This window comes from Polypterus senegalus, chromosome 2, assembly GCF_016835505.1.
Source record: "Polypterus senegalus isolate Bchr_013 chromosome 2, ASM1683550v1, whole genome shotgun sequence".
Lineage (NCBI taxonomy): Eukaryota > Metazoa > Chordata > Cladistia > Polypteriformes > Polypteridae > Polypterus > Polypterus senegalus.
In genome coordinates, this window is record NC_053155.1 from 258621350 (window position 1) to 258644591 (window position 23242).

Sequence of the window (23242 nt, forward strand, 5' to 3'; positions counted from 1 at the left end):
GCTATGTGTTAAACCAAGGTTTCACAGTAGAACATTGTCCAGAGCATCACACTACTTCCATCTATTTGCCTTATTCCCATAGTGCATCCTGCTGCCATCTCTTCCCCAGGTAAACGACACACATGCACATAAGCCACCCCTGTGATCTAAAAGAATATGGCCATCTTCTTCCATTGCTCCATAGTCTAGTTTTGACAGTTACATACCCATTGTAGGTGCTTTCGGTGGTGGACAGGGACCTATTTGTGGTTATGCAGCACCATACGCTGCAAGCTGCAGTGGATGCAGTATGTGTTTTGACACCATTTTCTCATGGCCAGTTCTTCAGCAATTTGTGCTACAGTAGCTCATCTGTGGGATCGGACCAGACAGACTACCTCTTGATCCTCATGCACATCAATAAGTCTTGGGTCACTTTTGGTGGGTATAACTAGTGTTGGATCAATACTAAAATTTTGACTTCAGTATCAGTACTAGCTTTTGGAAGTCAGTAGCAGTATCAATGCAGTTCCAAAGTAAATAATGGATATCTCTCCTCCAGACCCCTGTCATCATAGCTGCTTCATTCCTCAGCCTGCAAACACGTTCATTCCTTCTTGCTTCACTGCACAGTCAAGTTCCTCCCTGCTCTGCTGCACTCTGGGGTCCAGGGGTTGTTTTTTCTTTCCTTTCAATGCCTGGCATATTGACTCGAGCAACACCCCACAAGACCTGTCATTTTGGAGATGCTCTCACCCAGTTATCTAGCAATCATAATTTGGCCCTTGTCAAAGTTGCTGAGATCCTTATACCAGGGGTGCCCACACTTTTTCAGCTTGCGAGCTACTTTTAAAATGACCAGGTCAAAATGATCTACCTACATTAAAAATGTTATATATATATATATATATATATATATATATATATATATATACACACACACTTTATATATAAAATATATGTTGGCGTACCTTGCATATCTGAATAACCCTCTTTATGGCACAATAACAATTCAATACATTTATGGTCACTACGGTATTTGGACTTAATAATCATTTGGGAAAAGGCTGGAACATAAATGGCTCAAGTAAAACAAAGTCTTGAAACCGTCTGTCAAAGTTTGACAAATTTCACTCTGCTCTGTATAGTATATGCAGTCAAGTTGCGCACATGCCTTCCATTTTGTGTTCAGCTCTGATGCGAGGTTTTGGATGTTCCCCAAATCATGGCGCTGTAGCTTTGAGGACAGATGTTAAATTTTTTGTTTGAAAGCATTAACTGAGCTTATCATATTGACCATGGTTTTGTCATTTCCTTGCAGCTGTAAATTAAGCTAATTTAACTTGCTGGTCAGATCACTTTTTGGAAGGAATTCAGTTTCATAGTTTTTATGAACAGTTTGAAAGTGCCTTTCCACATTTTCCTTCTTTGAAATAGCAATGATAGATTGACTGATCAGACAAACGCACTTCAATTGTGACATTGTGAGGAAAAAAATCTTCTTCCAGTTCCACATGTCCAGCCCCCCAGACCCTACCAATTTTTTTTTTCATACTCCTTCTTTAGTCGATATAAATTGGAAGGCTAACTAGATCACTTAGATAGCCGGAATTTTGCAGTAACTTGTGCATTTGATTGTGCGCGCGGGATGACCCATGTGTTAGAAGAAAAGAGATCTCAGACTGGCTGTATGTCAATCAAGTGGCAAATGCCATAGAGAGGATATGATAGACTAATATCTAAAAAAAATAATTTTGAATTCAATGCAATCTACCTGCACTACCTTTCCAATCTACCAGTCGATCGCGATTGACGTTTTGGGCACCCCTGCCTTATACTTTCTCCTTTTTCCCTCTTTCTAAAACATCACCTTCAAGAAGTGATTGTGCACTTGTTGCCTAATATATCCAACCCCTTGACAAGTGACATTGTAACTAGATACTCAATGTTATTCACTTTACCTATTGGTGGTTTTAATGTTGTGCCAAATTGGTGTATAGATGCTTCCATCCACGTGGGTTGATATGATTATGCCGCTTATAGACATAAAAAACTATCTGTTTTTTTAACCATTTGTTCCTAAAGTTAATTCAGTTTTTCTTTAAAAGAGGTAACAGTTTAGTTTCCAAGCATAAAAGTAAGAAGTATCATTGACTGATGAATAATTACTGTATGTATTTCAGTAATTTTTCTAATTTTTTTTTATCCACAGATTGATGACAGAAAGTGCCTTTTCAAATGTTACTACTGAAAGCTGCATTACCAGTGTGCGTGCCACATTTGCATAGCTACATTTACTACTTCTGATACTTAAAGGAGCTGCATTGAAGATACCTCCACTACAATTGAATGGTCTTTGTCTATCTGGATTTTTATTTTTTAATGTCCTTTGAGACTAAGAAGATTCTAGATATACTGTGAAAAGAATGCTGCCAAAGCTCAAAGAACTGACACTTTTTCAGAGTTTAATCAATACCAGCAAGTGGTTTGCACATAATTAATATTTTATTAAAAAAAGCCACTGCTTTGACATAATTTCATTTATAGTATTTGTGTCAGCAACACACTCAAGGAGCTCAAACATTTTATCCGTTTGAAGTGTTACTGAGCATGTACTCTTTCGGCAGCCATATCTTACAAGTGAAAGAGACTGTTGAGTGACTGGTTGCATATGTGAGCTGATTATTCTTATACCTCACTCATGTGGGTTTAATAGTCTGCTTTTATGATCTTATGACAAGTCTACACATTGTTCTAATTTTCTTTTAAATACATTTTAATACATATATATTTATTTAAAAAGAAAACCATTTGGATTGATTCACTAATCTTTATTTGCACTCTGAAAATTGGACATGGCTTTAAATATTACATCAATACGTGATACAAAATGGCTGACCCTGGAAGTCTGCAGACAGTTTCAGAGAGGAACCTGCTCACGTTCTGATGAGGAATGCAAATTTGCTCACCCGCCGAAGAGCTGCCAAGTTGAAAATGGAAGAGTCATTGCCTGCTTTGATTCACTTAAGGTAAGAATACTTAATTTATTTTTTTTGTAATTTAATTGATTTTATTTGAAGAAAACAACATTCCATAAAATCATGTCAAACTTAACAAACCATAATTCAACCCCAGTCCAAGAGAAAGGGAGGAGAGATTACATGAACAAACCTTTGAAAACAACAAAGAAAGGAGGCTGTTCTTTTCCCAAATATAAATGCTTATTCTAAGATTTGAGTAATTAGACCTTGCCATATTTTAAAAAAAGATTTGAACAGATCCTCTAAGTGAGAATTACATTTTTTCCAATTTTAAATAGTGTAGAACATCAGTTAACAACTGACTTATAATAGGGGGGCTGGGATTCTTCCAGTTGAGCAAGATAGGTCTACACTCAATTTGTCTTTCTCCACTTTAAACCCATCCAGGAGTACACCAAACACAGGTGTTAATGGATTAGCAGTGACTGTGACAAAAACATTGTCTGATAGGCATTCAGAGATTTTTGTCCAGAATTATATTTTTTTTGTTGCTCACCCAAAACATGTGGCCCAGTGAGGTTACAGCTAGATTGCAGTGTTCACATGTTCAATCTTGGCCTGGATACGTTTTGGACAATTTTAAATGAGATAAATGTGCTTGATAAAATTTTTTAAGTTGGATGACTGAAAGCCTTGGGCTTATGGAGCTAGAGTATATTCTTTGTATGGCTGCCTTCCACTCCTTTTCAGAAATGTTAAGTGAAAGATCCTTTCACCAAAGTACCCTAGAATATTTTGAAAGGAAGACACTCTAAAATGTTTTATATAGTGTTGAGATGATGTTTGAGTCTTCAACAATGGCCAGCATTGCCTCTGGTATAGAAATGGGTGGGAGGTGTGGAAAACTGGGCAGATTGCTTTTAGTGAAGTTTCTGATTTGAAAGTAGTGGAAGAAATTGTGTTGATGGAAAATTAAATTTGAAATGTAATTGTTCATAAAATGCAAAGGCATTATCTATATACTGTTCTCTAAGTGTTTTAATCCTAGATGTTTTCCAAACATTAAGTACTGTGTAGTTTTGAAAGGGCAGAAAAAGGTGATTATCATGCAAAGGTGCACTAGATAAGAGCTTCTCTGTCTTTAGGTGCTTCCTGCATTGGTTTCATTTTCTGAGTGATTGATGGACAATTGGATTATCAGTATGCTGACTATAATTTGTATGAACTGGGGCACAAAGTAGGGCATATAAAGAGTAGAGAACAATGTTATTTCAATTGCAGACCAGGCTTGTGTATATTCATCAATTTGTGTCAATGTCCAAGTTTTTATAGCTTGTTTATTTGTTGCCTAGTAATAAAACTGAAAGTTATGTAGAGTAATGCCCCCTTCTGCTTTAGGTCATTGTAGAGTTGCTCTTGGGATGCATGGATGTTTCAAATTCTTATTAAATTTGGTTATAATTGAATCTAATTTCTTAAAGAACAATTTGTTAATGTATATGGGGGTGCTATGAAATAGAAATAGAAGCTTGGGAAGGATGTTCATCTTGACGGTATTGATTCTTCCTGCTAATGTGAGATGGAGAGTAGACCATCTGTTCACATCTTGTTTATTTTTTTATGCAGATAGCAAAATTGTGTTATATTTACTTGTGATTTTTACCTGCAGGATATTTGAACTAATCTGTTAAAACAAATGGGAATGTGCCCAGTCTAATACTGTGTGATAGAGATTTCACTGGAAAAAGCACACTTTTATTCAAATTAATTTTGAGTCCAGATATCTTTTGAAATTCTGCTAGTGCATAGTACCATATAATCTTCATGAAGTAATATTTTCCTTTCACGTCCTTCTCTGGTAATTCCCTTTATCTCAGATACATATTGATAGCGAATGGCCAATGGCTAAATGATGATTGCAAAGAGCAATTGCGATGGGGGTGTCCTTGTCGAGTACCATATTCTGCTCTGAAGTAGTTTGAAATATTGTTAATAGAAATAGAGGCTTCCAGACTGGTATATGTAGTTTTATCCATGCATTCATATTTGGGCCAAACCCACATTTGATCAATGTGGTGGATAAGTGGTCCCATTTAGCCATGCTTTTTCTGTGTCTAAAGATAATAAGATCTATGTTGTGTTAGATTTTATGGGTGAGTATCTCTCTATTATAATAAAAAAAATCCTGGTACGAGACAAGACTTTTTAGCCTGGGATGAGACATACATTTTTCAGAGAGATACGTTCATGTCCTGCGAGACGAGACTTTGTGCCAAGAGATTTAACCACACCTGAGGCCAGAAATAAAAGACAAAGTAGAACGTTGTAAATAATTCAAAAACATTGGCATGATACACATGCAGAGCAGGTTAGAGATAATGAAAGTACTAAAATTTGAAAGTCTCAAAAAAATGATAGTAAAGATCACATTAGCGCAAACCAACAGAAATTATTACTAACGGAACAGCAAAAATAGATTGAATATATTGTTTGGATATAAACTTTAAGTCAGAGACTTGTAAATCGTCTTGTTGCCATCTGGGAAAATAGTGTTTCTTCCCAATGAATAGGCATATCTACGAGAATTAAAAGATTTGTTGTTTGGTGAAAGTGAAATCCACATACGTGAGCGGCAGACACACGAAGTGGCTGGCGCATAGCGCAGGCCGGGTGGGTTAGCGAGCGAAGCCCCCTAGTATTATATTAAACAGGTGTTGAATATTAGAAGCTAATTGTCTGTCTGCCTTTAATAAATTTGGTTTGGTCTTGTGATATTACAGAGGGAAGCACTTTCTTAATCCTTCTGCCTAGAACTTTGGAGAGCGTCTTAATATCATTATTCAGAAGTGAGTTTTTCACATTGTAATAAGTCCTTATTTTTCTTTGGAAAGACGGTAATTAATGCGTGTTGAAAAGTTTGAGGTTGAAATTTGTTGTCTGTAGCTTCTATAAACAATTCTAATAATAGTGGCGCTAACTTGCTTAAAATTTCTTTTATAAAATTCCACTGGGTATCCCTGAGGACCTGCTGCTTTCTCACACTGGAGTGACTTTATAGCATGTATTAATTCTAAGAGTGTCAGAGTTTTGTCCAATTCTTCTGCACTAAGAGTATCTAGCTGTGGTATTTGTAATGTGTCAAAAATTTAATAAATTGTGTCTTCTTTAAAACTGAGTAGAATATGTAGGCTTATAGCACTCCCTGAAAGTGTGGGGTATATTTTTATGTTCAATGATTTTATCTCAGCCTGTGTTGGTAATTTCTGTTACTGTGTTGAGAACTTTCTGTTTGTGGATTTGTTGAGCTAATATCTTATTCATTGTGTTCATAGTAATGATGTCTCAGTTTAAAGATTAAATGTTCCAATTCTTTTGTTGTCAAGAGGTTAAATTCTGATAGCAAAACCTGTTTTTCCTATAAAATGCCTCATGTGGAGACCTTCATGGTTTCCTATTTATTTTTGTGGGAAAGATGTGAAATAATTTGACCTCTTAAAAAAGCCTTCAGGATTTCCCATAGTATTCCTGCAGATACCTTTGAGGATGCATTTGTCTCCAAAAACTAATCAATTTCCTCAGAGAAGAATTCTGAGCAGCTAATGACAGGGGATTAAGATGCCAGCTATGAGATTGTAGGGCATAGTGATTTAAGCTCCATGATCAGAGAGGCATGATCGGAAATAACAATAGCGTTGTACTTGAAAGATTCGATAGTGGGAAGTAAATTAGTATCAATAAAAAATAATCAGTTCTTGAATAACTGTGATATACTGGTGAGAAGAAGAAATATGCTCTTGATTTTGGATTTTAAAATCTCCATGGATCTGGTAACAATTACATTACAAACTGTGTGATTATCTTTGCAATGTTAGATGTTATCGCCTCTACAGTTGAGACCTATCCATGTCTAGATTTAAACACAGTTAACGTCTCCGGCCATTATAATCTTATGAATGTTCACTTTAGAAATAGATGCAAATACATTTTGGATGAAATTACTTTAGCTTGAAATTAATTATCCTTCACTATGACATATCACCATTCTGGATCAGATACTACTTCTGATAATACAAATGAGATTGTTTTGTGTATTAAGATCCCCACACCTCTAGTTTTCTTTGTGTAGCTGGAATGAAATATTTGGCCAATCCAATCTCTTTGCAACCAAAACTGAGAGAGAGGAGAGGTTGGGACTCGGGAGCATGCACAGATAGCGTGTTGCCGCACCCAACACACACTACACCACTTGGATTGGGACCCAAGTGCAGTTGGTGACACCATAGCACCACACTTGAACAGTGTGAGGTTTTTGCAGTGGCTGGAGTGCCAATCCTGCCACCAACCCCCCAGGTTTTCCGTATAAGAGCATCTCACCTAAAAATACCATCTTGACATTTAGAGATGTTAGGTGAGAAAATACTATTTTTTCTCTTTAGATCGTGATTAAGGCCTTTTACATTACAGCCCACAAAGTTTACTGTTTGGTCAGAGAGATGCTGCTTCAGAACGTTTGAGGACATTTTGCAAACTTAACTCAAAGTAGTATGTTGTTTCATACATTAGCTTTAACCTTGATTTCATATTGGCCATGGAGCCTATTATTGTATTGGCACTTATAGTTGGGGTAAAAAGGATAAATAAGAAGTAACCTGCTCACTTTCTCTCCCAGCCTCCCCCAATTTTGCCTGCCCAAGTGAGGCTAGACCACACTTCGTTAAGTCCCTGTCCTCTGACATGCCAAGAGACAGAGTATGCCCCAAAAAAACAAATCCCCAGCAGTGATGCGGTAAGGATTAAATTGAGATATCAGATGCAATTAACTTAAGATATGAAGTCGTCCCCTTAGGTGAAAAACAAAGTTAAATAACGCTGTAAATAATTAGTTATTTAATTGTTACCAAAATGTTCATATATATATATAAAAAATTAAATATTGTAAATGAAAAGAAAAACAAAATTTAAAAAAGTGGCTAAAAAGGAAATGGAACGAAGAAACAATGTATAGTTACAGCAAATTTCACATTACAAATAGACCAAGTTGCAAGCAGCATCTTCCTTGCATTACCAAGACATGCTATGACTCATGATCATGTTTTAAATGATATCAGGGTCAGTCTTTTTAGCTCTTTTTCTATTTCTTTAGGAGAATTGAAGATGTAGAATTGGTCATCAAAAATCACTTTCACTTGAGCAAGAAACAAGAGGCTGTATCTGATTGCAGCTTTGTGTAAGCACTGTTTAATGCTGCAGAATGTGGCTGGTTTAGCTGCTGCTGAAGGAGAGACATCTAGGAAAATATGAATGCAGTTATTTTCAAATATAATCTGCTCTTTCTGTCTGAGAATCAACATCAAATTTTTAACCCATAATTTGTCAAAACAGACAGTTCAGATTTCTCAGTTTTGAGGCATTTGATCCATGTGTTTGATAAGCTGCTGAGATCTCAGTGTCCAATTTGAAGTCATCTCCAATTATTGCAGAGAATAGTTCAACTATGTTATTCAGTGGGTTTGGAGTTTCACGGTTTTCCCTTAATTTTGATGTTTCTTCTATATCTATTTTCCAGCGTAGCAAGTTTATCACCATTGCTGCAGTCGGATTCTGCAGCAATTACTCTTTAGTCAGCAGAAGATGTCAATTATTCAACTTCTTCAATGCGAGTTGTAAACGTTTGCTTAACTTCTTCAACCTCAGCATCAAGTACTCTAAATTTATTCTCAGACTTGTTTGAAAAGGGAAGGGTGATCGCCTGGAGCGCAGAGTTTCTTTGCAGCCTTTGTCAATTTTCACAAAGTGTTCAACTCAACAACAACAACATTTATTTATATAGCACATTTTCATACAAACAGTAGCTCAAAGTGCTTTACATATTAAAGAATAGAAAAATGAAAGACATAATTATAAAACAAAATAAATCAACATTAACATCGAATAAGAGTAAGGTTCAATGGCCAGGGGGGACAGAAAAACAAAAAACTCAGGCGGCTGGAGAAAAATAAAATCTGTAGGGATTCCAGACCATGATACCGCCCAGTCCCCTCTGGGCATTCTACCTAACATAAATGAAACAGTCCTCTTTGGATTTAGGATTCTCACGGAAGGGCTTGATGATGATGATGGTCACGTAGACTTCTTCCTTTTAATCCGTCCATCATTGTTGGAGCATCATGAAGCTTTGAGTAGGTGGAGGTGGCGCAGGCCACCACCACAAAAAACGGAAAAAGAAACAGAAAAGAGAGTAGGGGTCAGTACCGATTTTAGAGCCACCATGAATAGTTGTTATGATGAATTGAACATACAGAGTATCAGGATTAAGTTAAATTACGATTAAAATGAAGTTATAAAAAGGCCATGTTAAAGTAATGTGTTTTCAGCAGTGCTTTAAAGTGCTCTACTGTATCAGCCTGGCGAATTCCTATTGGCAGGCTATTCCAGATTTTAGGTGCATAACAGCAGAAGGCCGCCTCACCACTTCTTTTAAGTTTTGTTCTTGGAATTCTAAGGAGACACTCATTTGAGGATCTGAGGTTACGATTTGGAATATAAGGTGTCAGACATTCCGATATATAAGATGGGGGAGATTATTTAAGGCTTTATAAACCATAAGCAGAATTTTAAAGTCAATTCTGAATGACACAGGTAACCAGTGTAGTGACATAAAACTGGTGTGATGTGTTCTGATTTTCTTTTCCTAGTTAGGATTCTAGCAGCTGCATTCTGCACTAGTTGCAAGCGATTTATATCTTTTTTGGGTAGTCCTGAGAGGAGTGCATTACAGTAATCTAGTCGACTGAAAACAAGCGCGTGAACTAATTTCTCAGCATCTTTCAGTGATATAAGAGGTCTAACTTTACTTATGTTTCTTAAGTGAAAAAATGCTGTCCTAATGATCTGATTAATATGTGATTTAAAATTCAGATTACAGTCAACAATCACCCTAAGCTTTTTACCTCCGTCTTGACTTTTAATCCTAATGTATCCAGTTTATTTCTAATAGCCTCATTGTATCCATTATTGCTGATCACTAAAATTTCAGTTTTCTCTTTATTTAACTTGAGAAAATTACTATTCATCCATTCTGAGATACTAGTCAGACATTGTGTTAGTGAATCAATAGAATCAGGGTCATCAGGTGCTATTGATAAGTACAGCTGTGTGTCATCAGCATAGCTGTGGTAGCTCACGTTGTGCCCTGAGATAATCTGACCTAACGGAAGCATGTAGATTGAGAATAACAGCGGACCCAGGATAGAGCCTTGTGGAACACCATATTGGATATCATGTGTCTTGAGTTGTAATTCCCACAACTAACAAAATATTTTCTCCCTGTCAGGTAGGATTCAAACCAATTTAAGACACTGCCAGAGAGGCCCACCCATTGACTAAGGCGATTTCTAAGAATGTTGTGATCAATGGTGTCAAATGCAGCACTCAGATCTAAGAGGATGAGAACAGATAAATGGCCTCTGTCTGCATTTACCCGCAAGTCATTTACTACTTTAACGAGTGCAGTTTCTGTGCTGTGATTTGTTCTAAAACCTGACTGAAATTTATCAAGAATAGCATGTTTATTTAGGTGGTCATTTAACTGCATAATGACTGCCTTCTCTAGAACTTTACTTAAGAAGGGCAGGTTAGAGATGGGTCTAAAATTTTCAAGAGCGAGGGTCAAGATTATGTTTCTTAAGTAGGGGTTTAACTACAGCAGTCTTAAGACAGTCTGGGAAGACCCCAGTATCTAGTGACAATTTACTATGTCAGAACATTATCAATTAGCGCCTGATACTTCTTTGAAAAACCTTGTTGGTATCGGGTCAAGGGCGCAGGTGGAGGTTTTAATTGAGATATTATTTTTGTAAATCAGGTAAATCTATCCTAGTGAAAGAGTTTAATTTGTTTATAACAGGATGTTGGGGTTTAGGGGATCCTTAGTGTTGGGGAGATATACTATGTTATTTCTAATATCATTAATTTTTGATTGAAAATACAGCGACAGCCTCACAGGTTTCACTGGAAGCACTTAGGAGGCATTCCTTTGAGCTACCTGGGTTTAGTAGGCGATCAATTGTTGAAAATAAGACTCTAGGATTACTAGCATTGTTATTTATAATCTTGGAGAAATAGCAGCGTCTCTCAAGACGGACAGTGTTATTGTATTCTGTTATTTTGACTTTTAATATTTCGTGGTGGATAGTAAGTTTAGTCTTCCTCCATTGACGCTCAGCTCTACGGCATGTTCTCTTTAAATCAGACACTCTTTGGGTCTTCCATGGTATACCAATGCTAGAAGATTTTTTCACTGTCTTTTCAGGTGCAACTATGTCAACAGCAGCTCTCACTTTAGAATTAAATCTTTCCACCTTACTATTTACATTGTCCTCGCTATTATAGCTGGCACTATAAACGGACTGATTGCTTAAAATGTTTGTAAGTTTTAAAGCTGCTGCGAATCAAAGAAGCGTTTTTAACAATATGCTTCTCATGAGTGTTTTTTATCATTATTTCTATATTAAAAAGTAGAAGAAAATGGTCTGATAGACCAATATCAATGATCTGTTTTATATCAACTTTCAGTCCTTTAGTAATCACTAAGTCTAATGTATGACCTGCTTTATGTGTAGGCTGATTTATGAGTTGTCTCAAATCAAAAGAATCCAGGAGGTTCATAAATTCTTTTACTTTTAGATCACACTGATTATCTATATGAAAATTAAAGTCGCCAACTATTAGGAGTGTGTCATAGTTAGTAATTAAAATTGACATTAAGTCAGAGAATTCCTCAAAAAACGACGCGTTATATTTAGGAGGTCTATACACGGATAGTACTCAGTTGATCGAGCAGCCCTGTGGGACATCCTGAGGGTTCACAGGATCCCCTCGAGGTTGCTGGACATTATGGCCTGCCTGTACACTGGAGTGGAGGCAGGACCTTTGCATTTTTCCCAGTTGATTCTGGGGTTCGTCAGGGGTGTCTTCTTGGTCCTACTCTGTTCAATGCTTGTATGGACTGGGTGTTGGGCAAGGTCGATGATGTCCAGCGGCTGTGGGGCATCTGTTGGTGAAGAAAGATGCATGGATCTTGACTTTGCTGATGATGCTGTGATCTTTGCAGAGTCAATGGAGGCTCTTATCAGGGTGCTCGAAAGACTGAGTGTCGGGGCTTACGAGTGTCCTGGATAAAAACCAAGATCCAGGCCTTTAATGACCTCTTGGGCACAGCCGTCAGCTGTGTGTCTGTTTGCGGAGTGTTGACCTTTTTTGAGAGGTTTACTTATCTCAGCAACGACATTCGTGTCTCTGGTGACTCTTCCTATGAAGTCAGTAGACAGATTGGGAGAGCATGGGGGTCATGAGGTCGCTGGAAAAGGGGTGAGTGGCGCTTCTGATATCTATGCAAAAGGACGAAGGCCTAAGTCTTTAAAGTCCTGGTGCTTCCTGTCTTGCTATATTTTTGTGAGACATGGACGTTATCCAGTGACCTGAGACGAAGACTGGACTCCTTTGCTACTGTGTCTCTCCGGAAAATCCTTGGGTTCTGTTGGTTTGACTTTGTGTCAAATGAGCGGTTGCTCATGGAGTCCCGAATGAGGCACATTACCTGCATTGTGAGGGAGCATCAGTTATGGCACTACGGCCATGTGGCACATTTCCCAGAGCGTGATCCGGCTCTTAAGATCCTCATTGTTGGGGACCCGAGTGGCTGGACCAGGTAAAGGGGTTGCCCACGTAACACCTGGCTACGGCAGATAGAGGGTCATTTCTGGAAGGTCGGACTGGACCGCGTGTCTGCCTGGGGGGTTGCAAACTGGGATCCCGAGTTGTTTCGCCGTGTAGTGGGTGCGGCAATGCACTGTACCAGTGCATGGTCCCCAACTTGACTTGACTATCTGGTTGTATTGTAATTAAAAATACTTCTGCATATACTTCACCAACAAGACTGAATATCTTGTAACAATATTGATATAATTAGTACTTTACAGTGCATGTAGAAATTTTAAAAACATTTTTACCAATGTGAATATGCACTGCTAGATATGTCATTATTGCTGCTTACCTTTCATTCCATTGCATTTTGTAATAGGATGTCATGGTAGCAGTATTTTTGTATTCAGCTTAGCTGTTTACTCTAGTTTGTTTTTTTGCAAAAACAGTTAATTATTACTGTACTGTAACCCAGGAAAAAAACACCAGCCCGTGGAGACACATTTTTATACTATTAAATTCCTTTTTATTTCAATTTATTGTCTTTGATTGTGGTACAGTTGTTATTTTTAAGTCATTAGAATCCTTAATGGCATGCTTTTAAAAGTTTTTATGTTTAATACATTGTTTCTTGTGCTAGGAAATTAGCTTTTGTTGGTTGTGGTAAAATCTTAGAACCCTGAAAATGTTCATATTTAATTGAAAATGATATCCACTCTTTATTAATTTGTATTGCATATTGGTTATTTTTTTATATTTATATTTTCATATTTTATATAAATTATATATGCACAAAGCAGTTATATTATTCAGCAATCACAGCAAATATTATGTTTTTATTAATATCTGATACAAAGCAATAACTAATTTGAATTACTTTTTTGGTGTATGCTTCTGTATTTTATATTTTGAGGCTATCATAATACACACTTTATTTATAGCTTTTATGGCGTTCAAATTTACTTTGCACTTCATTTTAACTTGAAATTGTTAGTTTTTCACAGTGAACGTAACTGTTTCTTGAGACAGCCTGATTAAATTTAAGTAATTTTCACAACTGTTAGTTTTTTAAGGTTGTAGCTGTATTTATATAGACACATTATTTTCATTTTAGTTGACGGTCCTCTTTTGCATCAATAGTAAAACATCCTTAGAATGAATTAGAACACTTGTAAATCTATGGGTTTTTAATGCTTTATGAATTGGTTTTAACATTGTGACTAAAAAATCTTAATCATAACCTTGTTATGTTTGTCTAGAACTACAGTGTGTAGGAGTTTAAAAGTACAGTTTTGTTATATGGGTATTATATACAATAAATAAAGTGCACAGAATAGTTTAATTAACATACTGGTTTTTAGTCCCCCTTTTCCTGGCGACTAATTTTAATTTCATATTCTACAAGCTGAGAACATTTTCAGAAGCCTTTAGTAACTCTGTGGGACATCTGCTCAACAACATTTGCATATTACTGCAGCATTAAGTTTAGTATGCTGATAAATCTTTCATTGTCATCATTGAACTCACTGAAATTAATTTTACAGACTTGTAGCATACTTGCACATGAATGACCTCTATACAGTATTATTAACATACATATTACACATTTAACAATTTTCCATTACTTTTTATATTAATACTATGGGGCTCTGCCCCCTGCTCGCTTTGCATGCCCACCCCCTTGTTTGGTTTACCGGATATACAATTTAAAGAGATTGTTGTTTTCATGGGAATTGTTACATATGCATTATTTTCACTTTTACTTTAAAAACTTTTATTTCCGGCCCCAGGTATGGTTATATCTCTTTCTCGCAGGACGTATAACGCTACTCACGTTGTTAAGGGGGGGCAGCGTTGATGATTTTAAAGCCTGTACAGCCGCTGTACTTTTTGCCACTTTGTGTCTCTGCTGCTCGCGTTGTGATCACTTCTCCATGATCAGAAATATACACCTGACCGAATTGTGTTTTCTTTGAAATGTAACTTTGTGTTGCTTTAACTTTTGTGGGACCACAGATTCTCATAGCATATGGTCCATTATTGTGTAAATCTACATTTTGTGCATTGAATGATGCGAAGGTGAAAATACTTTGTTTTCTGCTCTTTGCCTTTTATTTCTGACCTCGCTTTGCCCTGCTATTTTTTCAATTACAACTGGTCCTGATGATTAATTTCCTTTTGTTTGCGTTAATGTGATCTTTACTATCTTTTTTTTGATACTGTAGTGTCTGACGTAATAAAGTGTCACAAAAGTTTTACTTGAACAATCACTGGCTTCGTAACCCCAAACTCATCTTTCTAGCACCCTCTCCAACCCATCATACCCCATGTCTTGCCCAATTTACCTCATCAATCAATACTCCGGTATCAGTCTTCCGTGCTGTACTCTGCCCTCCCTCGATCGGACCTAACAGTAACTTAAAACAAAAAAGGCTTCAACCTGGCTGGGATGGTACAATACTTTCGAATTTTAACGCTTTCATATTCTTTACCTTTCTCTGCATGTGTATCACGCCATTGTTTGTTTTGAGCCTTCCAAATTCCAATGCTTTCATAATCTCTTATCTACCTTTTTTTCTCTCCAATGCTTTTGGGTCTGTTTTCTCCGTGCTGCCCTTTCTTCTTTGTTTAGATATTGACGTTTCATCTAGAACGTATTGTTCTTATACACTTTATATGTGTTGACAGCACAGGATCTGTGTGTGCTACGTGCCTTTACACGACTGAGTGTTTGCTGGCTGTGTTCTCTTATTTGATATTGTTTGTGTCTCGTAGATCTTTTAAGTGTCTTCCGAGAAGATCATGTCTCGTCGCCCTGCTTTTCCTTTCCAGGATTTTTTTTTATAATAGAGAGATTTCTAAGCTACAAATGTTATCAAACACAAGATTAACACTAGAATCCCTGAAGCCTACGATAAAAGTCATAATCCTGGGCCACCTTAAATTCCTTTGAACCTCTCGAGTAGTGTCTTTTGTTTTGCAAATGTGTCGATCGGCCCAAGCAGCAAGCAGCCTGCTATCCCATTCCCCCACCACCGCAGCTCAAGTCTGTTTATCTACAGCAATCTGGGTAAATGTAGGATGACAGGAAATCTGAGGCAAGAAATGTTAAACACACAGCTAAAACAGAAACATATTTCATGTTATAGTACTAATGACAAAATTTTGACATGAAATGTATAATATGTGAAGCCTGAAGTCCAAATATCAAATAAACACTTTCACAAAAGGAACAAGTATTACAAAACAAGTGCACTTTTATTCAAGAATATAACCAAGAAAAAAAGAAATCGGGTTAGGGTACAATGCTGGCATGACCACTTGGCTGGTGCAGAAGTAAGAACTGCTGCCTCATAATCAAGAGGTTGCCGGTTCAATTCCAGGCCCTTCCTAGATTTAGTGTTTTGAGTAGTGACCTGCTCTTATTGTTACTATTATAGAATAATATACATTTGATTTGAGTCTGTAGGAGTCAGTGTAAATTTATGGTACTTGTAAAGGTTAGCTTTTTTTTATTATTATACAGTTGTATTCTCTCAGTTACATTCAAGCTCTGACAACCCGAGCCTCGGCTGTGTATTTGACAAAGTGGGGGAGGTTGTTTATTGGGTGCATCTGTTACCTTCACGTCGAAGGGTTTTTTACACCAAGATTGCCACCATACCGAGACACAACAGATAAAGCGACTGAAACCAACTTGGTAATACAGTAATTCCTCCTTGGTTGCGGGGGTTGCATTCCAGAACCCCCTGCGAAAGGTGAAAATCCACGAAGTAAAAACCATATGTTTACTCTCCCACACTCATAAACATTTCCTGCACAGTTACGCTATACAGCATAACCCTTTATATTCTCTTTCATATTAGATAAGATTCGTTGAAATTATGTAAGTAAATACCCCGCTTATATACTACATGCAAACATAAGTATCGTATATCATTGTGGAGTTTTATTTAATACGTAATATAGTTTTAAACACATTGTAATTTATTGGGCAATATAAAAATAAATGAACAATCTACAACATGTAAATATAAATAAAACCTAAATGTTATTTTAAAGATAGCGAGCGTCTCCGATATCACATATGTTTCAGCCATTATGATAGACAGGCCACCAGCAATAAATACGTACAATGCAAGAAAAATTGTATAAAATGTGTGTACAGTTACACTAAACACATACTAAGTACATAGAAAATTAGTTATGGGTACTCGCGAACAATGACACGACGACTTATCCGATAATGATGAGATAAATTTTACTGCACAACAAAGGAGAGTGTTACAGCTCTTCTAAAGGAGCCTCTTTAGGAGACTGTGTAGCACCGCTGTCATTGCCTGGAATTTCTTCCTCCACTGAAGGCGTGCTAGGTGGTATTTTGCGGGTAAGAAACATCATGAAGGGCAGTTCCTGGTGCTTCTTTTTCATTTGTGTAAGGAGGTTTTTATACACTTCGTGGTGTCGTCAAGAGCATTTCTAAATTGCAAAGACCAAATCATTTGCGGGTCCCATTCTTCAACCAATATCTGGAGATCTTTTGCTATTCGTAGAAAGGTCACGAGACGCTCGAGAGTTAGGCCGGGGGCTTCTTCCTGTGCTGGATCCTCTAGTTCCTTATCTTCCTTGCCCGCTGACTTCGTCATCTTGGCCAAATCTTTGTCGCTCAGCAGCTTGGAGTGGGAATGCTGCTCTCTGTCGCTGAGCCAATCAGCACCCAGGAACTTAACTGCGTGCTCTGATTGGGTAGCTTCTCAGCCATCCACCAATAGCGTCCCTTGTATGAAATCAACTGGGCAAATCAACTGAGGAAGTATGTACCAGAAATAAAAAGACTCAATGTCCGCAAAAATCTGCGAACCACCGAAAAATCTGTGATATATATTTAGACTAGCAAAATACCCGCAGCGGAGAAGTAGTGTGTTAAAGAAGCAATGAAAAAGAAAAGGAAACATTTTGAAAATAAAGTAGCATGATTGTCAATGTAATTGTTTTGTCACTGTTGTGAGTGATGAGTGTTGTTGTCATATATATATATATATATATATATATATATATATATATATATATATATATATATATATATATATATATATATATATAGAATACCAAGCTTCAGAGCGAGAAGTAGTGTGTTAAAGAAGATATGAAAAAGAAAAGGAAAAATTTTAAAATAACGTAACATGATTGTTAATGTAATTGTTTTGTCATTGATATGAGTGTTGTTGTCATATCTATCTATTTATATATATATATATCTGTCTGTATATATATATATATATATATATATATATCAAAATACCAGCTTGGCAGCGAGAAGTAATGTGTTAAAGAAGGAAAGAGAAAGAAAAGGAAACATTTTGAAAATAACGTAACATGATTGTCAATGTAATTGTTTTGTCACTGTTATGAGTGTCGCTGTGATATATATATATATATATATATATATATATATATATATATATATAGCAAAATAGCCAGCCGCTTCACAGCGATGTCATGTGTTAAAGAAGTTATGAAAAAGAAAATGAAACATTTGAAAAATAATGTAACATGATTGTGAAAGTAATTGTTTTGTGTATTTGGTGGCAGCATCACAAAGTTATTTTCGTCTAGCTGCATCAGAAAATGTACCATGACGTCTGACACGCCTCCTTTTTACTGTTTTCTCACAGCTTGGATTGCTGCTGTCATATATATACACACACACACACACACACACACACACACACACACACACACACACACACACACACACATACATACATACATACATACACACACACACACACATATATATATACATACCTATCTACATCATATATACACACACATACATACACACACACAAATTATATATATGTGTGTATGTATGTGTGTGTGTGTGTGTGTGTGTGTATATATATATATACACATACATACATATATATATACACATACATATACTTGTGTGTATGTTTGTATGTGTCTATATGTGTGTGTATAGCTTTGGTCACTGAGTGCAAGGGAAAAATAATAAAATATAGTTATTAAACAGTAAAACATTAACGTTTTAAGAAGTACAGGTACATTGAGCTGCGGTGGGTTGGCACCCTGCCCAGGATTGGTTCCTGCCTTGTGCCCTGTGTTGGCTGGGATTGGCTCCAGCAGACCCCCGTGACCATGTATTCGGATTCAGCGGGTTAGAAAATGGATGGATGGAGGTACATTGAGCACTACTGGAGTGGTTGTGGGTAAACTACATTTTAAAGACTGTGTAACACAACAGGTAAGTAACTAACAGCAGCTAAAATGTATATGGATCATCTCTCGGTAGTAGATCCCTTTTGAAAGGCGCTACACGATGGCTGTGGTATAGAAATTACATTTTCTATGTGAACGTTCAAATTTGTGCCTCTGGTAATGTGCCTTACCGGCATTTAAAGAAAATTAGTTTTGTGTCCTCTGCAGTGTTAAGAGAGAAAGGCTTTGGTTTGGGATAAAAGTAAAAAAGGTGTAAAGAAAGGAAAGTTGCCTTTTTCTTTTATATAGTATAGAGAGATGTGTTCGCTGACGTTATGATCGCCTTTTGGGGACAGTCGCGGTGGGTCTTGTGTAGACTGGTGAGACGTCCCCGCCATTATTGGGCTGTGATGGCACTGTCAGTCCTTCACTCCTGTGCGTATCTTCATAATCCGAGCTGAGGACTTCATAATAGTATACGTGCAAAAGAAAGTGTGAATCGCCTTAATACTATTTTGCCGTGGTGTATAAAAGGGGTCCCGTGTTTGTGTTTGCACTTGTCTGAGCTATAGCGCAGGGGGAAGAAGAAAAAAATTAAAAGTGCTCACTTTGACTTAAGGCAGAAGCGCAGTCAGCGTCTCAAAGGCGGCACAGCTATGCACGCGCACTGGCTGCTCGACTTTTGCTGGGCAGGAGACCCCAGTTTTTGTACACACGTTCATGATATCAAAATTCTCCGCGCTTTGGAGGTAATTCATATATTATATATATAGCAAAATACCTGCCGCAGCGGAGAAGTAGTGTGTTAAAGAAGTAATGAAAAAGAAAAGGAAACCTTTTAATAATAACGTAACATGATTGACATTGTCATGAGTGTTGCTGTCATATATATTCCTGCCTAAATAAGTCACCTTCGCTTTGCTCTTACTTTGTTACCGTTCATTTAATCATGGCTAGTGGCGGAAAAATTATAAAATGGAAGGAGGATGGCTTTACCAAAACAATTATTGATGGCCGATTATTCATAAAGCTTGAATTGGTGATCTGTTTTTCTGTGTTAACCTCATATTTTTTCATACTTCTTCTCAAACTAAGGTGGTGCGAGGGTAAAATGAATCGCGCTGATCAATGTAATCGGTGTACCAGGAAATCATGCATTGACAAAAGCTCCCCTTTGCTTGTAATGCAAAGTATGATTAAATGCATTATTTTTACGCTATCGAGCACATGCATCAAGCTTCTCAGCTGTGCTTGTGCTAAGAAAAGGAAAGATTTTAAAAATAACGCAACACGATTGTCAATGTAACCTTTTTTAAGTAGTGCCTGGAGGATTCAGTGTGAAGAAACTGTAGAGACAGAGTGTGTATTAACTTGTGGATTTTTCTGTGAGTATTTAGTGGCAGCGTCACAGAGTTGCTTCTGCAAGACTACGTTAGCCGACTGACTCCCGTGACTCCCCCACCCGCCTTAACTGTCAATCCCCCACAAACACAGTCTCTTGGAATTTGCATAAGCACACCCCTTCACCTGCAATTTTAACTTAGTTACAAAGTGATCAAAACTCTTGTTTATATCCTGCGTCCTCTCATTAAACTTGTATCCCGCATTCCCGTGGGCATGTGAAACGCCAGTGGTAGTCTGTCTATGAACTTAAAGTTTAGGTTTACACCTAAACTCACTCACTCACTGACTCATCACTAATTCTCCAGCTTCCCGTGTGGGTAGAAGGCTGAAATTTGGCGGGCTCATTCCTTACAGCTTACTTACAAAAGTTGGGCAGGTTTCATTTCGAAAATCTACGCATAATGGTCATAACTAGAAGCTATTTTTCTCCATTTACTGTAATGGAGTTCAGCTCGAAAGCCGTGAGGGGCGGAGTTTCGTGTGACATCATCACGCCTCTCACGTAATCACACATTACGTAGAAAACCAGGAAGAGCTACAAAAGCGCTGAAGAAAACATGCATTATATAATTAAGAAGGCAACGAAACAATTAGAAGCGAGCGAGTGACATATAAAACAATATTCAGTGGCTCACGTGAACTGACGCAGTGCGCAGACAAAAAGCAACAGTTCCAAAGAGTGCTGAACAAAAACCGAATCACACTGCTACGCTCTAATAGACAAACCACACGCCGTGGCGCAATAGTAGAGCCTTCCCCTGTAGTGCCGACGTCCGAGGTTCGATTCCCAAAAGGGGATGCACTAAGTATGTACGCGCGCTTCTCGATTCATTTTAACCTCGCATCTCCTTAGTTTGAGACGTATGAAAATACATGCGGTTAACGCAGAAAGACAGATCACCTATTGAAGCTTCATGAATAATGGATACTTTATTCGCGATCAATGATTGTTTTGGTAAAGCCATACTCAAGTGTATTCATTAGATGAACGGTAAAAAAGTAAAAGCGAGGGGACGGTAACTTACTGAGGCACACAAGCGAAACCACAATAGCACGCGGGCTCGATGTACTGTAGTGCGCGTCAACTCGATCTGACTTGCGAGATCACATTCCAAAAAATATTTCTTTTCAAGTTCGATTTAGTCCATATGTGTCAAACTCAAGGCCCACAGGCCACATCCGGCCCGGCGTGTAATTATATCCGGCCCGAGATCATTTTATATACTGTATTATTGTTATTAATGGCCCGGGGATATGAAGTGCTGGTAACACAATAAACTACAGATCCCATAATACAGCGCTTCAGCTGCCTTGCCGAACACTTACCACGTTAATCAAGTCTAGCTTATGATGCTACAAGTTATTGCGAAGCTAGCCCACACGATGCCAAAGAGAAAAGGTGATTCTGAACATGGAGCCTTTAAAAACCGATGGGAGGCTGAGTATATGTTTACGTTTGACATTGCCGGTAAACCCATGTGTCTCATTTGTGGAACGTGTGTACAAAAACTGGGGTCTCCTGCCCAGCAAAAGTCGATCAGCCGGCATGCGCGCATAGCTGTGCCGGCCTTTGAGACGCTGACTGCGCTTCTGCCTTAAGTCAGAGTGAGCACTTTTAATTTTTTTCATCCTCCCCCTGAGCTATAGCCCAGACATGTGCAAACACGGGACTCCTTTTCTACACCACGGCAAAATAATATTAAGGCGATTCACACTTTCTTTTGCACGTATACGATTATGAGGTCCTCAGCTCGGATTATGAAGACACGCACGCGAGTGGAGGACTGACAGTGCCATCACAGCCGATTAATGGCAGGGACGTCTCACCAGTCTACACAAGACCCACCGCGACTGTCCCCAAAAGGCGATCATAATGTCACCGAACACATGTCTCTATACTATATAAAAGAAAAAGGCAACTTTCCTTTCTTTACACCTTTTTTCCTTTTATCCGAAACCAAAGCTTTTCTCTCATAACACTGCAGAGGACACAAAACAAATTTTCTTTAATTGCTGGTAATACCGGTAAGGCACATTACCAGAGGCAGAAATTTGAACGTTCACATAGAAAATGTAATTTCTATACCACAGCCATCGTGTAGCGCCTTTCAAAATGGATCTACTACCGAGAGATGATCCATATACATTTTATCTGCCGTTAGTACTACTTACCTGTTCTGTTATACCGTCTTTTAAAATGTAGTTTACCCGCAACCACTCGAGTAGTGCTCAATGTACCTGTACTTCTTAAAACGTTAATGTTTTACTGTTTAATAAATTATAGACTATATTTTATTATTTTTCCCTTCCACTTAGTGACCAAAGCTATACACACACATATAGACACATACATATATACACATATATATACCTGTGTGTATGTTTGTATGTATGTGTGTATATATATATATATATATATATATATACACACACACACCTATCTACATTATATATATATATATATATACACACACACACACACACACACACACATACATACATACATACATACATACATACACACATATATATATAATTTGTGTGTGTGTGTATGTATGTGTGTGTATATATGATGTAGATAGATATGTATATATATATGTGTATATGTAGATATCTACTGTATATCATATTTATATACAGTTGTGTGAAAAACTATTTGCCCCCTTCCTGATTTCTTATTCTTTTGCATGTTTGTCACACAAAATGTTTCTGATCATCAAACACATTTAACCATTAGTCAAATATAACACAAGTAAACACAAAATGCAGTTTTTAAATGATGGTTTTTATTATTTAGGTAGAAAAAAATCCAAAACTACATGGCCCTGTGTGAAAAAGTAATTGCCCCTGAACCTAATAACTGGTTGGGCCACCCTTAGCAGCAATAACTGCAATCAAGCGTTTGCGATAACTTGCAATGAGTCTTTACAGCTCTGGAGGAATTTTGGCCCACT

General features: G+C 37.5%; 1 protein-coding gene across 12 annotated transcripts in view; it reads left to right on the top strand.

The window, feature by feature from the left end:
- Positions 1 to 23242, top strand: part of mbnl2 (muscleblind-like splicing regulator 2) — a 253869-nt gene that overhangs the window by 124621 nt on the left and 106006 nt on the right. For all 12 annotated transcript variants that reach the window (XM_039745406.1, XM_039745415.1, XM_039745417.1 and 9 more), the window contains one exon: positions 2192 to 3008. In XM_039745406.1, coding sequence (XP_039601340.1) covers positions 2835 to 3008 — 174 coding nt within the window. In that variant the 5' untranslated portion in view covers positions 2192 to 2834. The remainder of the gene's footprint in view (positions 1 to 2191; positions 3009 to 23242) is intronic.